At 49.0% G+C, this 21,468-nt stretch overlaps 5 protein-coding genes across 5 annotated transcripts; 1 reads left to right on the top strand and 4 right to left on the bottom strand.

The window, feature by feature from the left end:
- Positions 1-933: 933 nt before the first annotated feature.
- On the bottom strand, positions 934-1,806 carry FPRO_08528 (putative alpha/beta fold family hydrolase; the record flags this gene model as incomplete). Its single annotated transcript, XM_031222206.1, has 1 exon — positions 934-1,806. One exon carries the CDS (start codon positions 1,804-1,806, stop codon positions 934-936), a length of 873 nt encoding a protein of 290 aa, XP_031087688.1.
- Positions 1,807-2,645: 839 nt separating this feature from the next.
- FPRO_08527 (uncharacterized protein) lies at positions 2,646-3,307 on the bottom strand (the record flags this gene model as incomplete). The annotated part of the gene is made up of 2 exons (XM_031222205.1): positions 2,646-2,674; positions 2,728-3,307. The coding sequence occupies 2 exons, from the start codon at positions 3,305-3,307 to the stop codon at positions 2,646-2,648; spliced, it is 609 nt and encodes a 202-aa protein (XP_031087687.1).
- Positions 3,308-6,371: 3,064 nt separating this feature from the next.
- FPRO_08526 (uncharacterized protein) lies at positions 6,372-8,723 on the bottom strand (the record flags this gene model as incomplete). Its single annotated transcript, XM_031222204.1, has 3 exons — positions 6,372-7,191; positions 7,257-8,127; positions 8,192-8,723. 3 exons carry the CDS (start codon positions 8,721-8,723, stop codon positions 6,372-6,374), a joined length of 2,223 nt encoding a protein of 740 aa, XP_031087686.1.
- A 2,124-nt stretch (positions 8,724-10,847) lies between these two features.
- FPRO_08525 (uncharacterized protein) lies at positions 10,848-13,394 on the top strand (the record flags this gene model as incomplete). The annotated part of the gene is made up of 1 exon (XM_031222202.1): positions 10,848-13,394. One exon carries the CDS (start codon positions 10,848-10,850, stop codon positions 13,392-13,394), a length of 2,547 nt encoding a protein of 848 aa, XP_031087685.1.
- Positions 13,395-13,838: 444 nt separating this feature from the next.
- On the bottom strand, positions 13,839-16,219 carry FPRO_08524 (uncharacterized protein; the record flags this gene model as incomplete). The annotated part of the gene is made up of 10 exons (XM_031222201.1): positions 13,839-13,987; positions 14,040-14,154; positions 14,204-14,283; positions 14,334-14,406; positions 14,461-14,509; positions 14,560-14,681; positions 14,746-15,138; positions 15,281-15,535; positions 15,591-15,761; positions 15,815-16,219. The coding sequence occupies 10 exons, from the start codon at positions 16,217-16,219 to the stop codon at positions 13,839-13,841; spliced, it is 1,812 nt and encodes a 603-aa protein (XP_031087684.1).
- Positions 16,220-21,468: the final 5,249 nt, after the last annotated feature.

The raw sequence follows: 21,468 nt of genomic DNA, 5'->3' as shown, positions 1-21,468 counted from the left end.
ACCACCATGGATTCCTTTATCGCATTCACTGCTCTTCTCTTCCTCATTGTCAAAATCATCGGCACAGCACCCCCACAGCATATCTTCCACAAACCCCGGGACTTTCAACCCACTCGAGACCGGAGAGAAGACACCCGACGATATTTTGCCAACATGAATGCATGATATGATACGCACATACACAGTCGCGTGTGGGATATCTATTTCGGTCTTTGGTGGACCAAGCTCATAATCGCTCTGCACACTCTTGTCACTAGTGGTCAGTTTCTGGGAACACTGGTTGGATCGTTGGCTTACGTGGTGTTCTACTTCTTCCTGGCTCTGGTGTTGATGGTTACTGAGAGGCTTTGGGGTACCATTTGCGGTTTATTTGGGTTCCATGACCTACTTGCTATGTGGTTCGACCCGTGAACAACTACATTGTATTTCGAGGTCAGGTGCCTTGTCCGAGTGAGTATAATGTTGCTGGCTAAATCAATATTGCACCATTCACTTGGAGCCCTCTCCTGGGACTGCATCGTAAGTTGGCTTGCTAACACAATTATCAGAAATATCAGCATGACAAAGGTGGCATTATGTGAAGCCGGCAAGCCCATATACATGACAGATAGAAAACAGAAAAGAAAGAAAAAAAAGTGGTAAAACAATTTCTGCTGTATCAAACAAAATGCCCTTGTATTTCCAGCAAATGTTATGAATATGTGACTGTACCCAGTCTGATCTTCCCCTAAATCGTAGCTCTGTTAGCAAGATCGTGGTAAACCTCAAAGATAGTAAAAGGCTGTAATCAAGGATACATCTTGACAATCAGAATGAAAAAATTTCATATTCCTATGTAACAGGAGCTCCTATCGTGAATATGGATGAAGAGAAGTCTTCTCACACAGCTTTTCTATTTCTAAACTCTTGCTGCAGTACAACTGACCCATAGACTCAAGGGATTGGTGCTTCAAACCATTCCTCGATAGCCTTGGTGAACTGATCAGGATCCTGAAGCGGCGCAAAGTGACTCACCCCAGTCAAAATCTCGACGTGGCTCCCATTGATAGCCTTGTGCAACTTCTCCGGCACATCTCTATTCACAGCCTCCTCATGCTCAGCCCCAACAATGATAACCCTCGGTCCATCGATAGATCCAAGCTGCTCATCCGTGAACTGGGGAAGTGTAGCCTCCATCGTGGCAACTTTGGTGCCGAAGAGGGTGAAGTTGGCGTGAGGCTGTAGTTCAGCGTACTCAGTACGGCAGCGAGATACAAACTCCGAGAAGATATCTGTACTTGAGAACGTGGCGTTGGTCTGCTCGGGGTTGGCTGATCCTCCAAAGATGAAAGCCTTCTTGATGGGTTCTGACATGACAGGGTCGATGAGTGCAGCGAGAGTTGTGATGGCACCATCGGACCAGCCAACGACGTTGTACTCGGAGATGCCATGGCTCTTCAGCAGATCGTTCGTATCTTGAGCGAACCCTTCATAAGTGAAGATATCGTTCTTGTTGAAGGTTGAACGACCGTGGCCTCGGCGATCAACAGCAATGACATAGTATCCGTGCTTGATAAGACGGGAGATGACGGATCCAAAGTATGCAGAGTAACCTAGACCGCCATGGTCCATAACAATAGGGATAGCATCCGCTTTCTTGTTGTACTCCTGCATCCAGAGAGAAACATTGTTGATGTGGGTTGTTTTGTGGGTGATGGGTGCTGGTAGGTCTGGCGTGGGTGGGAGAGTCAGCCAGATTGGCTTCTCCTGACGGGTAGCCAGACCGTTGGCGAGAGCTCCGAAAGCGAGCAATTGCTTGAACAACATTTTGAATCGATTGCTGGTTTCTTCAGTCACGTTTCAGGGGCTGTAGAGGCATTATATATTCCAACTGGTGGTCTAAGCTGTAATACGAGATGGGCTAATACATCCCAGTCAATGCTCAACTGCCGGCGAGCACGGCTGTGAATAGAAACTCTAATCCAGGGAGCATAGTAATTTCCCTTAGAAAGACGCTATGCTAGGATATCCTAGTCGAAATACTGTGTTCTGCTTGGTGGATAGTATGTCCATAGAACTTTTCGACGCCGTTGCAAACTCTATCTTTCGCTTAGCGGACAACTCGGAGTCGATGATTATGCTATCACAGCGCTTATTAACAAAAGCGTCGTAATTTATACGACTATCCGAGGTTTCCGAGGAAGCTAGGTCGCGTATACTTTGTGTTTCCAACTCTTGATTGAGCGTATGATAGGCTGTGAGTGTTTGTTCGACACCAACTTGCACATCTTGTCATTTGCTTAGCATCAACGATTGGGGAGTGAAGAAACCGTATTTTCAAGTCTCAAAGACTGGTTTGTCAGTCACATCAGCTATGACTTCAGGTGGAATGGAAAAGAGATGTGTAACAGGGAAGGGTCACTGATCACTCTAGTGATGCAAGGTCTCAAGATAGATCTAGGCAAGTTGAGATAATTGAAATATTAGATTCATTCATTATATAGTAACCCTCGCCTTCAAGCCATCCAGTGACCATGAGAAAGCGAGCCCAGTCCTAATCCATTCCCAGGGTTGATAGTTCATTACACGTGAAGGGTATGGCTTGACCCGAAGCCTGCCCATATTCAGGAGTACCTGCCCCCTCATCAAGTAGACTCCCAGCCTCTTTACTTGGCAATGATGATGTTGTTGTTGACTAGTGAAGAGTTAGCACTTGTTGAAAACAATCGATTCGATTTGATCACTTACCCTCTTTAGAGATAATAGTGATCTGGGGCTTCAAAGCAGCATCGATGAACTGAGCCAAATTCAGGCCAGCAATGCCGTTGATGAGCCCGAGGTTCAGGTTGCCAAGGTCCAGTCGAGACAGCTCAAACTGGTCAAAGATACCAGTCTCGGCAATAGCAAGCATGGTGGAGAGCTGCTGGAGCTGGAGAAGAGACTGGAGGCTGAAGTCCCGAGAGGCGAAGAGATCTTGGAAGACGACGACGTTGAAGTTGTTTCGCTGGCTGAGGACCTGGAGCTTGCCGAGGTTGAGCTGGTTGACCCGGAGAAGGTAGTTGAGATCGACTTGGCTAAAGGCGAGGCCGCCTCGGTTGAGACGATCATCCTGGCGACCACGGCCAGCACGGTCCTCTCGGTCATCCTCGCGCTCGCCCTCACGGCCCTCCTTTCGTCCAGGCTCGCGGAGATCAGCACGGCCGTCCTCGCGGTCTCGGCTAGGAGCACTCTCGTTGAGAGCAGCGCGTTCTTGAGAGAAAGTGGCGACACCGGGGGCGGCGGCAGCGAACGCGGCAGAGGCGATAACGAAGAAAGCTGAGAACTTCATCTTGAAAGGATTGAGAAGGTGGTTTTGGTTGTGTGTTGAGTGAGTGAGTGAGTGAGTGTTGGAGTTGGACTGTAAATATCAAATGGGTATATGAATGTTGTGAGCACAGCTCTAAAGGCGAAACGGTGGAAGGAATGAAAGCCGACAAGAGCACAGCTGGAGAGTTCAGTGTTAGTAAACTTGATATTTGTAGTCGGGAATAGTGTTAATGGCTCACCTCTTTAGGAAATGACTGGTGTTTGGAAGGATGGACTGGGAGATGATTGTGAGATGAAGATTCGAATTATTTCAGCGGGAGTTCTTCCCCATCTTTATAGGTAAACTACTGACAAACATTGTCAGCTCAGATTCAACGTTGTTTCTTGATCGGAAGCATTCCATCCCCGGAGCCGTGCTGGCCGAGCACGTCAAAACCGCCATGAAAGGCTCCTTGTCACCGGCAACACCAGAGGCCGGAGCTAGCCCTATGACGATATCGTACGGAAGCGTAATACAATGTCTCATGGTATCGATCTGGCGTGGTAGAATGCAACATGTCCCCGGAAGTGGGAACGCCAAGCTGGGCTCTTTTTCATCCGCTCAGGTCTTGCAGGGATGAAAGTGTCAGAGCTTCGGGGACTGCACGAGAGAGCGGAGCCGATGAGACTATACGAGACATCAGATAAAGCCCAAGGCTGAGTTTCAGATCTCGACTTTGCACTGCAGATTCCTGTCTCCAAAAAGTTAAGGTTGGGTTTATGCTTCTTGGATCGACAGGGGTCTGGTGCATGCCCTGTCAGAGCGTGGATGGTTGGCGTCTCAACCTGTCAATCAGTCAGCAGGCATTAACACGGCTAGATGAACAAACGTCTCAGGTTTGTGACGGAAGAGCCATCACCGAAAGATACAGAGTCGCTCATTGGATGTAGTTCGTCGAAACACTTTCAGAACCTTAGTCGAACGGATGACGGGAAACTGTCATTGCCGATCCTTGACTTTGCACTTGACCGAATCAGAGAACCAGACGGCGAGTTGGGATTGCTCAGAGGAACTGCCGAAAAGTTGGACTAGAGTAGTAAAGTTGCCATAGGGTAACCGGCCGTGAATATCAAGTCGTGTTGAGCTCTTTTGAATCTCAAGGGTTCAACGAAGCTCTTGCAGCCGATCAACATCTGGAGTGATGTGTAAATCGAGACTGAGAGCGGCTTTCGACAATTGGCCCTTCTCGGTAGGTTCGCTGTATCTCGTAGGACTCATTTTTCATCTGATAATTTGTCCATGTCATATCCGACTCGACTGAAATCTTGGCTGTGAGACACTCGTCCAAAGTTGTGAACTTGCACAAACCATCTTGGCAGCCATCAGACGAAGAATATTGAAACACCCAGGCCATAGTGCTTCAGGTAACTCGCTTCAGGATACTGAGAGCCTTTTTGCGTTGCAGTCGAGAATATGACAGGCTTGAATATTGACCGGGGACAAATGAATATCCTTTCTTGGCAAGTATCGCAAGGTGCCCGGCCAAGTTTGTCTCTCCTCGGGCTTGGGTTGGGTTGAGTTTCAAAAATAAGACAGACAATCGCTGGGTCATTTGACCGGCCTAACTCAATGTCAGCGTCTGCGAAGCAAAGTGAGTGACCTTGGACTCACTTGGTGTGGTAGCTATTCCATTGGGTAACTCAGCCAATTGCTCTTTCTTGGCCAAAGCCTAGTTGATATTCTGAGACATCTCTCACGGTTTCTGTTGCAAGACTATGCTTATTCTTCGTCTGGTGTTGATATCAAAGCTGCCTGCTTGATTCGTCCCAACTCGTCAGCGATATCGGACTCCCTCATCGCTCCCAGCACTGCAGACCGCCGCAACCGCCCGTCGAAGCTCAGTAACCGGCCTGAATATCTCTCCCAGTCTCTGAGAGAGCTTCGAATTCTTTTATCTTTTGTTGAAAATCAAAGTGGCGCCTTGGCGACGATGCCGAGGACTTTGGCCACGGCGTCTGAGGAACTGCACAGCAAATGGAAGAAATCAATTCATGTCCTGCCAAGCTACTGCCGACCATCAGCCGATAAGAGGTGGGATATGCTTCTGCAACCTCTTGGCTGGGAAGAATTCAATGATCAGTCCCGGCTACTGAGTTGGTTGAAAGGTTTGTGTCTCCCCTACCAAGTTTTGTTGACGATGAGGAACTATCTGGCTGCTCTCAACTTCTGATTTCATATTGGATCTTCTCATTATCAGAGCATCAACTCTTACAAGACCCGTAACGGCTTCCCATGGCCGAACAGGAAAGAAGGCTCAGTACAGCATACGACGCCCGACGGACCACGGTAGTATCTTTATGTACCCTGTTCCTTGTTCTCTATTTACGACTGACTTTTTATTCTGCCTTCCAGGTTCATAAGTAACACCTCAGGCATCCTGGACACACGGCAATATCATCACAGAGCCTCCAGCCCCCGGAAGCGAAAAATCATGTCTGGGCTCTCAATATAACCTCCGAACAAGGCAACCCCTTTTCATTCAAAGTCACGACCCATAATTATCCTCTTCGTTTTCAAAAGAAACGTCATTGTCCTTCGAGGAGAGAACGATACTTCCCCAGTTATATCTATCTTAGGAGAGCAACGGGACATCAGACAAGACAAGTCCAAATCTTCTCGACCTCAACACAAAGTTGAGGTCCAGGAAGCAAGAATACTTGTGACCTCTTTTCTAAGTTATGACAGAACTCAAGTAAGTCTAGGATAAGCTTGGTAGGATTTGAGGCCAGTCTATTCTATTCCAACACCTTGATTCAATATCAGAAGTTTTCTTGCTCCCCAAAGACCTGGCTCCAACCCGGGGACCAAGTGCCAAACCAAGTGCTTTCCCTCCAATTTCCCAGCTTCAATATATGCTGCCTACCATTCTGCAGATTAGTCTCATCAGATGGTGCGCGAAGCTCAACAATGGTTGGGTGTATCGGCTTTCTCAAACGCCAACCGCACATGGTAATATCAAATTTATTGATATTAGGAATAACATAGGATTTTCGAAAAGGAGTCCCAACGTCAAAGTCGCTTCAAACTTGCTTGCCAAATAGATTCATCATGCTTGGACTACAGTAGTCGCATCTGCTTGCATTCTCCTCATCACACCTTTGTTGATCAACCCCTCTCCTCCAAGAGTCAGATGAAGAGGCCCTGGCTGCGAAGCGGTATTCTGCTCTGACGGCAGTCTCACCGATGCCACCTCGGCTTGATGTCTCATCTCATCAACTCCCACAATACCATTTATCTGCCTCATATCCGGTCTGGGCTCCCCCCACTCCTTAAGCTGACTTCCTATATGCGCCAAAGCATCAGCATCAAGAGTCTCCGTCCACGTAGGGGCACGTAGAATGAACCACATCAACGCAAAAAGCCCCATAACTTGAAGACATATCAGTACAGTGACAGTTATCACCGCTGCTGAATCCTTTTTGGGCTTTATGACTGCAGTTCCCGGGCTATAGAAGATGGGGCGCTTCTCAAATAGCGAGGCGGCGGTGGTGAGAAGGGCTTCGTTTGCAAAGAACATGGCCTTTTCGAGTGCTTGTGTGGTGGCCTCTTCATTCTTGAGGCCATTGAAATAATAGTAAATCAAATCCTGCATTTTCAGACTATGCTTCGGATTTCTCACAGATGGACTGCACCAGCCCAGGTTGTACTCGCGCGGCATCATTCCAAGCAGTGGAAACAACGAGTTGTCACAGATGTTTTCGATGGTCTGATTGTAAGTGTCACGATCAGCAACCCTAGCTGCTTGAAAGAAAGAGGAATTTCCAAACATAGCCAGAGCCACGGTCATGAGTGGACCTGGCACAGGGGGCCCTTGGTAGGTGTTGCTCGATTTACCGCGATACTTTTGCAGTTCTTCGTCTGGGATTCTAGTCAGCGGTAAAGGTTAGCCAGGGGCTGTCAAAGAGATATCATGACTGAATGGGCTGCATACTCTGCTGCTGGATATCTGTCACCTGGAAATGTTTGATCCCACTGAGGGCTATTGATATAATAATCGTTGAACTTATGCTTGAGTTCTCGCCATGAAGGCCACTCGTCACGCAAGGACCCAGGCTTTCCGCCGTTTGCGTTGTTCGGGAGCTGGAACCATCCTCTCCTTGAGACACTGTCGCATCTGAGGACGTAGCTATCATTATTTCGAAATTGTCCGGAGCTGTCTTGACCTTCAGGAATATCCCATTTCATAGACAACCACAAAGCCTCGTTGTGCTCTTGTTTGTTTCGACTTGTGTTCCAAGCCACAGTGTCATAACTTCCCTCAGCACAAATATCGACATTCAGCCACTCTTCTGTGAAAGATGGCGCGAATGGTTTGTCCCCCTTGCACTGTTTCGGAAAGCTTTTGGTCAAGTAACAATTTGCTGTAGAATCCATCCTGGCTGCGTGATGTCGATAAACTCCGGTGGTGGTGCCGTTAGGGACGGAAGACGCATAATATCGCCGTTTGCCCTTACCGTACGACGACTCCTGGTAGTACCAGTCGAAAGTCCGTCTGTTGTCCGTATAGTAATTTGGGCTCTCTCCAAGAGAAACCTCATCAGACCACAGGTTGGTTTGGATATCACTATTAGTGGAGCCGAGTAGCTTCTGGCTGGTCTTCATGACAACAACGTCTTGTGGGCAGAAGTTCAGATCGATGGGCTCCGCGTCCCGCGCAATGATCTGAGTATTTAAATCCTTGAAAGGAAACTTGCAAGCTCCCGAACCGTAATCTCGGTACGCCGCGGGATGCCCTTTGCACGTCAAAACGTCAATCTCTTCGTCTCGGACTAGGATGGCTTGTATAGGTGGTTGGATAGCGGCTGTTCAGAAACGGTCAGTATAGGGGGCATATGGTGCAGGATTAGGGGGCGTTCCCGGACTTACTGATCAGGATGAGGAAAGTCGCCAGCCAAAGGTAGAGTGACCGTTCCGTGATTTTAAGCTTGCTTGGAGGTTTAACCAGATATCGCGGGTCTAGCCATTCTCTATCTGCCAGCGCAAATAGCTGCAAGACGCTCAATTTCTGAGCTGGGCTTCGACGCTGCGTGTAGACGACCGCTCCATGGGCAAGGAGGCCAGAAACTATCGGGAGTCCAACAACACTTGAGAGTGCATTGAGAGACCTGAGAGCAACACGCGATCTGTGCCAATTATTTATGTCTCCGGGGGTTATTGATCCCGCCTGGTTGAAGTATGATTCCTTGTTGATGGGCCTGATCATCAAAACACAAGTGAATATCCACGGTAGGACGAGAATAAGGAGATAGAACCCAAAGATCCATAACGAGCGTTTGTAGTAGCGAACGACTTGCTTATCTTTTGCTAAGCTCGAAGACTGCCGTGGTCGATGAGGCTCACGATCTGGATCATTGGTGAGTGTAACCACCGACCTGAGTTCAAACTCTTGGGGACCCATAATGAGTCAAGGGCGCGCATAATTAGCTGGTAAGTAAGGCTGATGATCGACGGGATCGTGGCTTCTTTTCAGCGCGGACGTATCATATATACCAAACATTAAAAAGAATCAGGGGGTTCTCGCCCAGCCTCACATTGCTGTTCATGGTGATCTTAGGCGGCGGCAAAGACGGGATTGAACGAGGGTTGAGCCTTCTTGGCAATCCCACGTTAATTAAAAGTCGCTGCACAAGATCAGATGATGGCGAGTTGGGTGTTGCCTTTAGCCAGGGGTGTTTTGTTTGTGCATGCTTCCAAGGAAATTCCTATCTCCTAATTGGCTTGGAGTTTCTCATCAAGACCTCACGGCTATTTGAAAGTACCTAGAAATGAGGATGAAATTGGCTCTGGTACTTTTGTTCTTGGCAGGCCAAATTGTCACACGCAACACTGCGGCGTGGCTCGGATCAGCCAACGTTGAGTAAGGTTTCCATCGGTACGGGTTTGGGCCCCGGACGTGAATCGCGAAAGATGACATATAATATCATGATTGTCGACCTCGAGGAATGAGAAGTATGAATTGGTTGGAAAGCAGGCACCCGATGGAGAATTCTGTAGGCCGGAGGGTTTTGTGGGGCGGTCTTTGCGATGTTGATGTTGATTTTGATTCTTCATGTAACATCTTGTCGATAATTTCTTCGTTATGACTCCATATGGAAGGGAATATGGATGAGATCATGAGCCGAAAGGTGCGTATCCGTTGTCGTAGAAAGGCAGGTATTTTTGTTTCTCATGCCAAGTCGCGATATGACACGGATCCGCGCGCGAGAACGTGGAGGATAGGATACGGAAGAAAAGGCTGGTGAATGAAACAATTGGTCAATAAGTTATGCGCATTATCTTCTTTCATTACTCACAGGGAAGCAACAGCAACGAGCTCTTGGACGTTCAATGGCAACGAGGCCGGGATCTGGCTATACACGCCAGCGCCCCCTCAAAAGTCGCAATGCATGCGGCGGCGCAGGGATGAGGCAGACGGCAGAAAATAGAAATATTACATAAATCTGGCATTAAGGGTATCCGAGCTTCGATTAGGCTGGTCCCTGTTGTGTTTGCGATGTTGGATTGGATTGTGATGAAAGGTCTATGTAAAGTAGAGGTTTGGCCACAACCGCCAAGTGTAACTAACAAAGGAGGTAGGCATCCATGTAAGCAACAAAGTGTGACTCAAATGAAGGGAAATTTATATAGAAAACATCTTGAAATGAACTTGATAATAAATAAAACAATTTAGTCACCCCACAGGTTGCTCTAAAGCAAACCGTTTCATCGGTATCAAGCAAAGGCATTTACATGGATGTCAATTCTCACATCGCCCTTCTATCTACCTAAGGGGAGTCACCGTCTCAATCTGGACTCATCAAACACTAGATACCCGAGTCTATATACCTTGGTTATTCTTTGTAATTTTTCTGAACCTCAAAACACACTGAAATCAAGTCATCTAAAGGCGATGCTATTCCTCCAAGCCATTTTTCTAAAGCACAGGACCGTATAGTGAAGAACTCGCATTATCCGCAGATGCCCATCATTAATCAAGGTATACTCTACTAAGCTTCTGTATCTCTTGTCCTGAGATTTTGGGCCTAGTATCAACAAACACACAGTTCATGATTAGCTGAATGCCCACCAGCTTGGTATCTCTCTTCTCAAATCTACTTCGTCCAATGTCAATCCACCCTGTTTCATGGCATTGGCCTCAACAACGAGGTCGCGTCTTTAGTCAGGCCCCCAGTTTCGAGTCTTTTACGAATTATAGAGGCCATAGTGAACGAGTGTTTCCGTGTGTAAGTCATCAACGCCCAATTTCTATTTTTACCTCGATCTAAGAAATGGATCTAATCAACAAGACACACTTTACTGTTGGTGCACCAATCAGCATCTGACAACGTCAGTGGGCCACGCTGAAGTTAAACGAGCCTGGGCTACGGGGTAAGGTACACGGGATACGCTACACCTACTTCGTGTCTAGTCCGACGCTGATCAACGACACGACACAAACCCAACCTCCATCCATAATTCAACATCATTTCCATTAATTCGACCTCAGCGACGCTTCAATGTGCCGCCAACACTCGAGGTCACGATGCCTTCGCTAGGCTCAGCCCTTCTACGATCCCTGGCACTCATCGCAGCCTGGACACAAGCCCAGACCAAGGCCCAGTCCCACGAACCCAATGTCATCCCTGACCAAATCGACTTGACCTGCGATGCCCGAACCATCAACTACATTACCCACACGCTGCCCCAAGCTTGCCTCACAAGCTCCTGGACGAGCACTTCTGTTAGCGCAACCCCTTCAGATGCCAATTCGACCTCCGACGCCTCCCCCGACTCGACACAAAGCGATGCGCCACCCCCAAACACACAAAGCGAGTCCCCTTCCCAATCCCAGTCCCAACCGTCAGCGTCCACCGCCACTGCCGCCAAAGATGACCCGGAAGACGCCGCTGCAGATGTAGATGCAAAGCCTTTCATGTCTTTCGAGGACTGGAAGGCCATGATGTTGAAACAGACAGGGCAGGACCCTCAAAACCTACACAGAAACGCCAAGCCCCGCGACAGGACACCCCCGGATATGGGCTACGGTGGTCTCGGCGAGGAAGATGAGATATCCCTGAACTTTGGCAGCTACATGGATGACACGGGGGAGCAACAAGAGCGCCCTTCAGATCTCGAACAAGCTAAGAACGAGGGATCAGGAAAGGATGGCCGTGGTGTTGCAATCCATAGAAACAAAGATGCTGGCAAGACTTGCAAGGAACGCTTCTCGTACTCGTCCTTCGATGCCGGCGCCACCATTCTCAAGACGAGCCCCGGCGCAAGGAATGCAAAGGCAATTCTCGTCGAGAACAAAGACTCTTACCTACTCTTCGAGTGTAGTGCCAAGGAGAAGTGGTTTATTGTCGAACTGAGCGATGATGTCTACATCGATACCGTTGTCCTCGCCAACTTCGAGTTCTTTTCTAGTATGATCCAAACTTTTACTGTCAGCGTTAGTGACCGGTACCCAGTCAAGAGGGACGAGTGGAAACAGATCGGAGTCTTTCAGGCAGAGAACTCACGAGCTATTCAGCCCTTCTTGGTAGAGAATGCCCAGATCTTCTCCAAGTATGTCCGCATCGACTATCTCACTCATTACGGAAAACAGTACTACTGCCCCGTTTCATTACTGCGAATCCATGGCTCGCGCTTCTTCGCTGCATTCAACGAAGATCGTAACGATGATACGAATGAGGCTGAGGAGGCCAAAGTGACTCCTCAAGCTCTCCCTTCAGGAGAAGAGCCTGCCAAATCCCAAGAGCTCGAGAGTCCTCCTGAGCCTGCTAAGCCCAGCTCGATGGGATTAATGCCATTCTGTGAGGTCAACACCGCTTCGCAACTACTTTTTGAGCCGTTGTTCTGCTCTGCCTCCCTCAATCAAACTGCACAACCAATCTCAAACCCCAGCAGCTCTGCTGAAGTCACCAGTGCTGCATCCACAACCAACTCCCCTGACGAGAGGGCACAAAAGGGGACTTCAACACCACACATTCCCCGGTCAGAGCACCCTGCAAGTGAAGAGCCCACGGCCTCATCATCTTCCACCACTGCATCTCCAAGCGCCACGCCCGCTGTGTCCCCGACCAGCCCATCCTCCATCTCATCCTCCAACGTCGAATCCCCTTCGAACTCCACCACTTCTGCAGCAGGCACAAAGACGACAGCAACACCATCTTCCTCGACGTCATCATCTACTCAGAAGCCCTCCCCTGCCAATACTGTTAATGCCAAGAAGGGCTCCACGGGAACGGCCTCTGGCTCACCGGCCTCGCCAACTGTTCAAGAAGGGTTCTTCAAGTCCATCTCCAAGCGCCTTACAATCGTTGAAACCAACCTCACACTCTCCCTCAAATACGTCGAGGACCAAGCCCGCCACATGTCCGAGACTCTGCACCGCACAGAGCAGAAGCAACTTTCAAAAACGACACTGTTCCTCGAGAACCTCAACAAGACCGTCCTCGCCGAGCTGCGCTCCGTTCGTGAGCAGTACGATCAGATCTGGCAGTCAACGGTCCTGGCTCTGGAGAGTCAGCGCGAGCAGTCCAACCGAGAGATAGTTGCTCTCAGCGCTCGCCTCAACCTCCTGGCCGACGAGGTCGTCTTTCAGAAACGCATGGCCATAGTACAAGCCGTGTTACTCATGTCATGTCTGATCCTCGTCATCTTCTCCCGAGGCGTGCCACTACATCACCTAGCACCATTTTCGGATCAGGCTGGTCTTGCTTCCTACGACGGTGCATCATCGGCGGCTCGCGTTCGAGCCATGCATGGAGGTGCATACGGCGGAGAAGATACAGCGTTACTGGCAGCCCGTCAGAGAAGCCAATATGCTCTTACATCAAGAGCAGACGATGGTGCTACTGAACTACAACGAGGGCCTTTTGCCGACGAGATACATCATGATCGTGTTGAATGCGAGCAGCTTTCACCTCCTCCAACGCCAAGATCATCTGGAGGCTTTTCTTCGTCGTCTGATCTATCGCCCCCTTCCCACGACGCGAAGCCGAATGTGTTGCGTCGCCCGATCGTGCAACCAACCAATTCGCGAAAACCATTACCAGCGCTACCCGAGAATCCATCTTCTCCATGACTGTTGACTGTTAGCTACGTCTTAAATAGAATCAATAAACGAAAAGCGTCATAGCACTGCAGTTAAAATCTAAACATCTGTGTCTAGCGTGATCTAGCGTCTGCTTGGTGACCTTTGCTACAATGTTACTGTCACAAAGCACATCACGAGGTTTGGCTGATGAAATCTATTCTGCGCTTGCCAAGTACTAGGTATCTACGTGCATCAAGATGCTACCAGTTGCTGCTACTTAGGGGTAGAGTCCAATGGAGATTGTACCAAAGGAGATCCTGCAGAATAGTCAGACCATTCAAAGGTCTTCGAAAATTTAATTACGGCCATGCCCAAGACCTCAAGATCTCAAAAGAGAATCAAAAGAGATCAACCACTCCAAAGCTCAAGATGACTTTTGAAAACAAAACGATCAAAAATCAAGATAGTCTCCGGGTGATGTCCGGCGCTCGCTTAGTAGCGACCACGACCGTGGTAGGGGATGACACCTGACCCATAGGAGATTTCCTCCAGTTCAGCCAAGCGAGTGCCGCGATCGTACTGGGAGTGACGACGACGCTGCTCGTCACGGAAGTATTGCCCAGCTGTAGGCGTGAAGAGTCCTATAGTATGTCAGTGACTTGTCATTGCGGTTGATCATGAAGAACTGCTTACCAACGTGTTCAGCGTTCTCAACCGAGCGCTTCATTTTGGACTGATTATCCGGGCCAGGGAACGGTTCCTCTCGACCCACGAGGCTGGGATCATCACTGTGAATAGTATAGAACAGCTTTATCTATTAGTTGTTGAAGGTGAATAGTAAGCCATCGGCCACTGACCTTCGGACGATAGTGCTCTGCCTCGAGCATCACGGACGAGTTGCGAAACTTCTGCACAAGGCAGTCCTTTCCCTGGATAGCTGCTGTATGTCAGTGACTGCGGCACAATAGGAGAGAAAGGAAAGCTTACTCGCATAGGAGATCTCAGCGACCTTGTCCGAGCGGAAGCAGTTCCAGCGTTTGTTAGCTCGTGCCTGGAAGAACTACCCTCAAGTTAGAATATCAACAAGGTGGGAATATTCTCAGCGGTAACTGACGTCGATGATGTACTCCGCTTTGACGAAGTTGATGAAGGCATAGCCGACGCTGGGGAATGGTCAGTATTGGAGTCAGGTATCACTGGGGTTTGTACTTACTTGCAATCGTTGGCAAAGTCAATTCGCAGGTACATAAAGTCGTACCGGCCAAAAGAGGAAACATCCACGATCTTCTTCAAAAGAGGCTGGTCCACCTTGTTCGGAATGTTGCGAAGCATTATCTATCGAGATGTCAGGGCTGATGGTGATGCAAGAGAGGGCAGTAGGACTTGCGGTGGTTCGCACGTCACGTCCGGCGATGAGCTCGTTGAGGTCAACAATGTTGTTCAGCCCACGAGAGCCACGACCATACCGGCCAGCACCTCGACGCGGGTCGAACCTCCCGAAGCCGTTTGGGTTAGTAAGCGCCAGGGTGTTGGACGCGCCGGGGGGCCCAAACTGCTGCCCAGTAAAGGGCTGTTGCTGAAGGGTCGGGGGAAATGGAATGCTGGCAGCGCCAGCTGCTGCAAATGGGTTTCCCTGTGGAGCGTTGAGCGCGAAGAAGCTTTGGTGACGACTTCGGTCGACACCGCGGGTACCTTGCTGGATGGTCATATTCCCGAAGGCACCAGCGAGTTGGTTGTCGACAGAGGCTGCATTGCCAACGTCCTCTGGCTTAGACAGGGTAATGACGACGCCCTGACCAGGTTAGAGAATACAACTTAGGAAGAAGGATCTGAAGACGGAGCTTGTTGGGAGAGGAGGGGGGCGATGTATGAGAAGAGATCAAGAGGAAGAGATACTAGAAAATGGGAAGAGAAATTGATGAGAGAAGACTTACGCCGGTGGTAACGCCGTTACCGAAGGCCTTGAAAGCGATGAAGGCGTCGGCAGCCTTGCAGAACTGGGCGACACCGCGGAAGGCTCCGTTGGGGTAACTCAAGTGTCTGAGCAGCGCAAAGAGCTGGCCGTAGACATTCAGGGCTCGCTGGGCGATCTCATCAACATGAGCTGGATCGATGATGGAAAAGTTAAGAACGTTGACCTCGATGCTGAGCTGTCTAAGCTCGGAGAATCGTACAAGGCCAAGGTCCAGCTGTACAATGTAGTTAGCAAAAGAATGAAGAGGTGAGATGAGGAAAGAAACTTACGCGCTCAGGTCGGATCTTCACGTACGCCGTGAACCAGCCTTTGGGGGCCTTTCGAATGGCGTAGAAGGCCCAGGCGGCATCACGGAGGTCTTCGAAGACGACGTACACATGTCCTCCGTCAGTCTCCAGGTTGCGTCCGCCGTGGAACCTGACTCCCTTTTGGGTAAGCTCCTATAAACTCGTCAGGACATTTTGCGTTTCACTAGATCACAAATGGTACTTACAGTGATGTAATTGCCGAGTTCGACGATGGAAGGCGCAGGAGTGTCACAGACCTCGATGCGGTGTGAGATGTCCATATCGTGGCTTAGAGCTCCAGCGACAGTGGGACTACCCTCTGGGTAGAATACGAGTGCGTTCTTGCCCTTGAACCTCTGACCAAGGGGCTCGAAGGAAGAAGCCGTAGCAGACAGAGTACTCCCATGGGAAACACTGCTATCAACGAACGGGTCTTCCGGGGCCTGGCTTTGACCAAGATAGTTGTTGCCCTGGACAGAAGTGCCCTGGGAGCTCTCGGCAGGAGAGAAGACGGTGATCTGGGTGTTGGGGGTACCCTGGATCGAGTCAGCAGCTCCCTCAGCAGGAGAAGACATGTTTGCGTAGACACGATGGTCCGCACGAGAAGACATGTTGTCGATGGAGGAAGACAAGATGTCACAACAAAATGATGAGTAGATGAAATCTGAAGTTTGACTTGTATGCGTGCTTCTCAAGAAGCTGAAAGGAAAGAAGAAATGCGACCGAGATCAAAACCCAAAGATCCTGTCCCACATCCAAGTTGGATAGTGAAGTCGGAATGATGTTGAGGTGGGTGAAGAAGAAAGGAAGAGAGGGAGGAGGGGAAGGAAAGCTGGGAGCGACTTGAGTAGGAGGGAGATGCGTGAGTGGGGCTGCCTCAGGGCAAGTTGAGAATAGGCGGGGTGCAGGTAGGAATAATGGCAGGAGCAGACGGGTGGGTTGCAGGCCAAGGTAGAGGAGAAGCTAGCCTCAGGGACCTAAGTTGCAGGGACGTAGTAGGCGAACTTATTGGTTTACAGAGACTCAGCAGATGGGACCCACGTGTAATAGAGACATATCAAGAGTGTATTTCCCCTAGTAAACTCATCTAGCCCCCTATTGCGTCTGATATATATGCGGCTCGGTACCTAAATCTCAACGACGAACGCGTCTCAACCTCTTGCTGCCCCGGCAACGGCTTCTCTCCTCTCCTTGATTCACGAGGCCATTCCTGCATATCTAATTTCTTTCTCCTTTACTGAATTAATATGTGTGCGAGTTGTGTACTTCGCCTGGTCTCATGAGGTCTCGTGATATCACGATGTTGAACTCCCAAGTTGAGACCGATGATCGGTCCTTGGGCCCGCCAACCCCGCTCGTGACTCCGAAGCTTTGACTAGGTACCTTGGTGCATCTCTTGAGGTCGTATCTATCTATTGATCATGATGTCTCCGTGGTGTTGGGGCTATTCGTGATGGTGATCTGTATACTGTACATGTAGATATGCTCGTCTGTTACTCCACGATGATGCTTCCAACATGCGTGCACTTTTGAAATAAACTATCCTCGCTCGTTATCTGACCTCTATTGTATACTGAAAACTGATATTTGCATTGTAGATACGTTGTGCTGATGTTTCGGTTGTCGAGTGTCTGGCGGTGCGAGCGAGGTTATTCACAACGCTGGGCCCCTGGGACTCGCCAGAACTACCCCTCCACTAAGTCCATGCAGCCCGTACGTCATTTCCAGTACAGGCCCCCTATAACATTCCATTTCGCCCTAATGCCATTAAGTTTGATGCTATTCAGGGATTGTAGTCTTTGTCTAATATCAAAGTGTTTGCCCCAGTCTTTGGGTTATGGTCCCTGATTTCCGGTACTCCTTTGATACTTGCAACAATCAACGATGCCTGACCTTTCCAACGAGCCAAACTTTCCTAGCACGACGGCTAACAACTTCCCTTTACCTTGTCCTTCTTCCGCATAATGGAATTCATGTTTGGCGGTGATGGTGGTGACTGATGTCTCAGCGTTCGTGCATATCCCACGCTGTACAGAGGCCCTCAACAACTCAGGTACATACTGGAGAGACTTCTGTCATATTTTCTGAGCTTCTCCCTCGTACTGACCGTCATGAGATGCAGATATTTGTAACAAACCATGTGAGACGGTACAAGAGACGACATCCAACGAACGATCAAGCAGCAACCTCAGCGGCAGCGGACCCTCAACCCTACATATCACAGCAGTAGCGCCATCATGAGTTCTAAACAATCTTTTCTCTCTGTCTCCAGAGTTATTGGATGATGTAGGAACAAGGGCTAATATGCCCAGGGGCGCGGCGCTCTTGAGCCAGACGGCCAGCTCGAGCTCCTCAGGAAGCGGAGAGAGTGGAACAGGACGCTTCTATGCTTTCCCAATATTCTTTCTGAGATAATGAGAGCATCAAGACAAGAAGCCGCTAGGTGTTTGGCTCGTAAGTGTCTCGCTTGTGTTGAGCGCCTGTATGGTCTATGAGAAGGCAAGTCCACGAAGACACGAGAGATGGTATCACACTGATAGCTCGGCTCCTCAAACCTTCAGAGATATATAGGGATTTCTTCAGAAACTCAGAACTGTTTCTTTCCGTCTGGCTCTCCTTCCCTTGCCCAGAGACCAATCACGACACTGCGACCAAAGGACGTGAAGAGCTGCCACCAGATGACCCAGGAGGCTCTTCGACTCCTTGGCCTTCAATGACTCTTACCAAGATTTCTTGAGCTGTTTCAGTCTGTCCTTATTTGTCCTTCGCAGTCTAATCAAGTGTGCTGGTCCTGAAGTGGCTACAGGGGCGTTCAGGGGTAACTCGGAGTGCAGGAACCGACAGCCAAATCCTCTTCCACCACGAACAGTTGCGCGCCTGATAGCGACAAACCCGAGGTCCTATATGCTTCAACAGTAATCTGCTGTATTAAGGAGTGACTAGGTGCTCCCACTCAAGTGTTAGATTCAAAGGGGTAAGTTGGTGCTGCTCACAGATCCCACACCCCAATGGCTGACCATGAACAAGGGCACCAATGACTCTAAGTAATCATTATTATGGGTAACCGATTGCTGCTTGAAAACCTGGAGCCAACTGATTCGCACACAGGATGCTGTCTGGCGTTTGAATTTGAGCTTTTGGTTGAGATTCATCGAATCGTCAAACGCGACGCTTTTTTTTCTGGGATTTCCTATGCGGATGACTTGTGTTCAATCATGATCACATTACAAATATCTATCTTCACTTTATATTTCATCAAGAATTATGCAGTGTGCTGACTTCCATCGTTGATTCCAAGGTTCTGTTTCCGCTGAACCCCTGAGCCCACCCACCACCGATCGCAAGACACGCCAAGTATCGCAGTCGACCTTACAAAAGGCTTTCCCCTATCATCGATACTTATATGAACAAGAAGAACATCGAATATCTCTGGAACTGGGGTTGAGCGCTACCCTTGGGTGTAATAGGAGGTGGATGGTCCTTTAGTAGACCCTGTCACGCAAAAGTGCGCAGGACTCTGTTGGGCTTCACAAAGCATACAGGTTGTTGAAATCAGAAGTATCAGAACTTTCATGTCTTAAAATTCAGAATTCGCGTTTCTGAGAAATTGTCACTTTATCTGGTGATGCTGGAATAGCTGCTGAGAGAGAAGACGGGCTGGGAATCCAAGCATTCATATACATTCTATATATTGTCGTTTATGTTCCCTCAAAACTCCTGACTTCTCCAGGGTTGAGCGTAGTGTACATGTAATACCCTGGCTTGTCCTCCGATCCAAGATTAATATTCAGGAGTAGTTAAAGACACTTAGAGGATGACCTCGTGCTTACAGACTTGAAATTGGCCAGTCCTCCTTCCCTTCGCTATTCATCAGATGCAGGATCATAGGCAGTCACACGGAGGCTCATACTTGTCCACGGACTACAAGTCCGATCGGATAGCGAGCATATCACTACTGCACCTAAATTTGTTGACTCTAGCATGATAAAAACATCTCAATCATATTTATAACAATTTGCGATAAAAAAGATCAAAACTGTTCTTGTAGCCTTGGAATTGTTCTTGACACCTTCAGCAGCGCGGTGTATTGAAATATTTGACTATTCTGGCTATCATAAGAATCAGGCTCCTCAGACACTGACTCCTCAGACATTGAATGTGGTATTTAACATGCGAGTTTCCAAAGACCTCTGTTTGTGGAATAGCAGTTCATGAGGTGGGTCACTATCCACTGCTATCTTGTCATCTCACCTAGGTTAGGGACATCTCACAATCTTCCAGTTTTCGTGAAACAGGCATTGCAGAAACCGTCAAAGTATTTGGGGCAGGTTTGAATTGAGAACTAGATGTGTTACTTGCAGTTGATACCAGAACCCTGTCGTCGTCCCTTCAGCCATGCACCAAAGCTCTCACGGCTTTCTTTCATCTTGGTGACTATTTCGTTAATGCCTTGAACTGTCACGGATGTGCTCCATTGAATGCTCCTGATATATCCTTGATCAACCTTCCTGTGTAGTTATTGCTGAAGGGTCTTTGTGTAGATTTACTAGTTGTTAGGGCCCTCAGCGGTTGAGACCACCTTTCGTGGCTTGGGGTTGAGGTACGCCTTGATCTGGTTCGGGATGGCTGCTGTTCGACCTCTAGAGCCCATGACAGACAGTCATTATCCAAACCAAGTAGTATAGAGAAGATAGAGGGGTCGTGGTATTTAGTCATGATAATGGCTGCCTACCATGGGTTCTCTACGTCGAACCGAAGATAGTCGTTCAACTCAAACATGTCCAGTGCCGTTTGACGATTACGTTTCTGGACTCCACGATTTAAGTTGTATGAGAATGGTGGATCGTACTTGTCCATGTGAAATAGTTTTGTCTCTTTCCATTTCCCCAAAACGCTCGCGGCTCTCTTTCATCTTGGCCACAACTTCTTTGACGTCTCTCTCCATGCGGATCCGACTGTTGTAGTTTGATATGGAACACCCACGACAGTCTGCGCTGATCCCAACCAAGTACAGCAGTTCTTGATTGGGATATTGACAGCCCGCCGTGGATATCCCGGACCAAACCGAAGATGACCATTCTTCTCAAACGTGTCCATAGTTAAGGATCTTGTCTGTCCTCATCTCCACGAAACACTCACAGCTCTCTTTCATCTTTGCAACAACTCCTTCGGCATCTCTCTCCATTAGAATCTGACTGTTGTATTTGGTCGGGATGAGGATAACCTGCTCAGGATGTTCAAGATCGAACCGAAGAAAGTCGGTATCGAACATCTTCGTGGTCAGGGGGTAGTGGGGGCTCATATATGGTGACAGCCTGTTCGAGATATTCGAGATCGAAACGGAGGAAGTCGTTTGTTTGGAACATCCCGGGGGCTAATGACCTTGTCTGCTCCGCTGGCGGGTGTCGTCGATTTGTTTCTGCTTGGGGTCTGCTCGCCCCATCGCGCCGAAATGCTCTCAACTTTTCTTCATGCTTGCAACGGTATCATCTCCGCCTTCCTGCATCATGCGGCCGTTGTATTCGTAGACAGCAGCTCAAATGTGATGTCAAATAATCGTCCGCTGGTATCGACAACTCAATGCAGTTGAGCTTGATATTGGCAACATACTTCCTAGCAGCGGCTGAGTCTCGAAAATCCACACAGTCGAACTTGAACGCAGTTCCAGTGCTGGCTAGGGCATACTCGACGAAGACTCGTACTAATGCTGCCTTTTTAGGATGCTCCAGGTCGACGCTCAGATAATCATTGCTCTTGAACATGTCCGGGCTCGCCGGCCAAGAGGGACCCCCTTGGCCTTTGAGGCGCCACATTTGCCTTTCCAGGAGGAAAGACGAGTCCCTGTTACTAGGCGAGTGAC

Source organism: Fusarium proliferatum (genome assembly GCF_900067095.1).
Source record: "Fusarium proliferatum ET1 genome assembly, contig: FPRO_scaffold011, whole genome shotgun sequence".
Classification (NCBI taxonomy): domain Eukaryota; kingdom Fungi; phylum Ascomycota; class Sordariomycetes; order Hypocreales; family Nectriaceae; genus Fusarium; species Fusarium proliferatum.
Note: the sequence above shows the minus strand (reverse complement) of the source record. Positions and strands in the feature narration are given on the sequence as shown.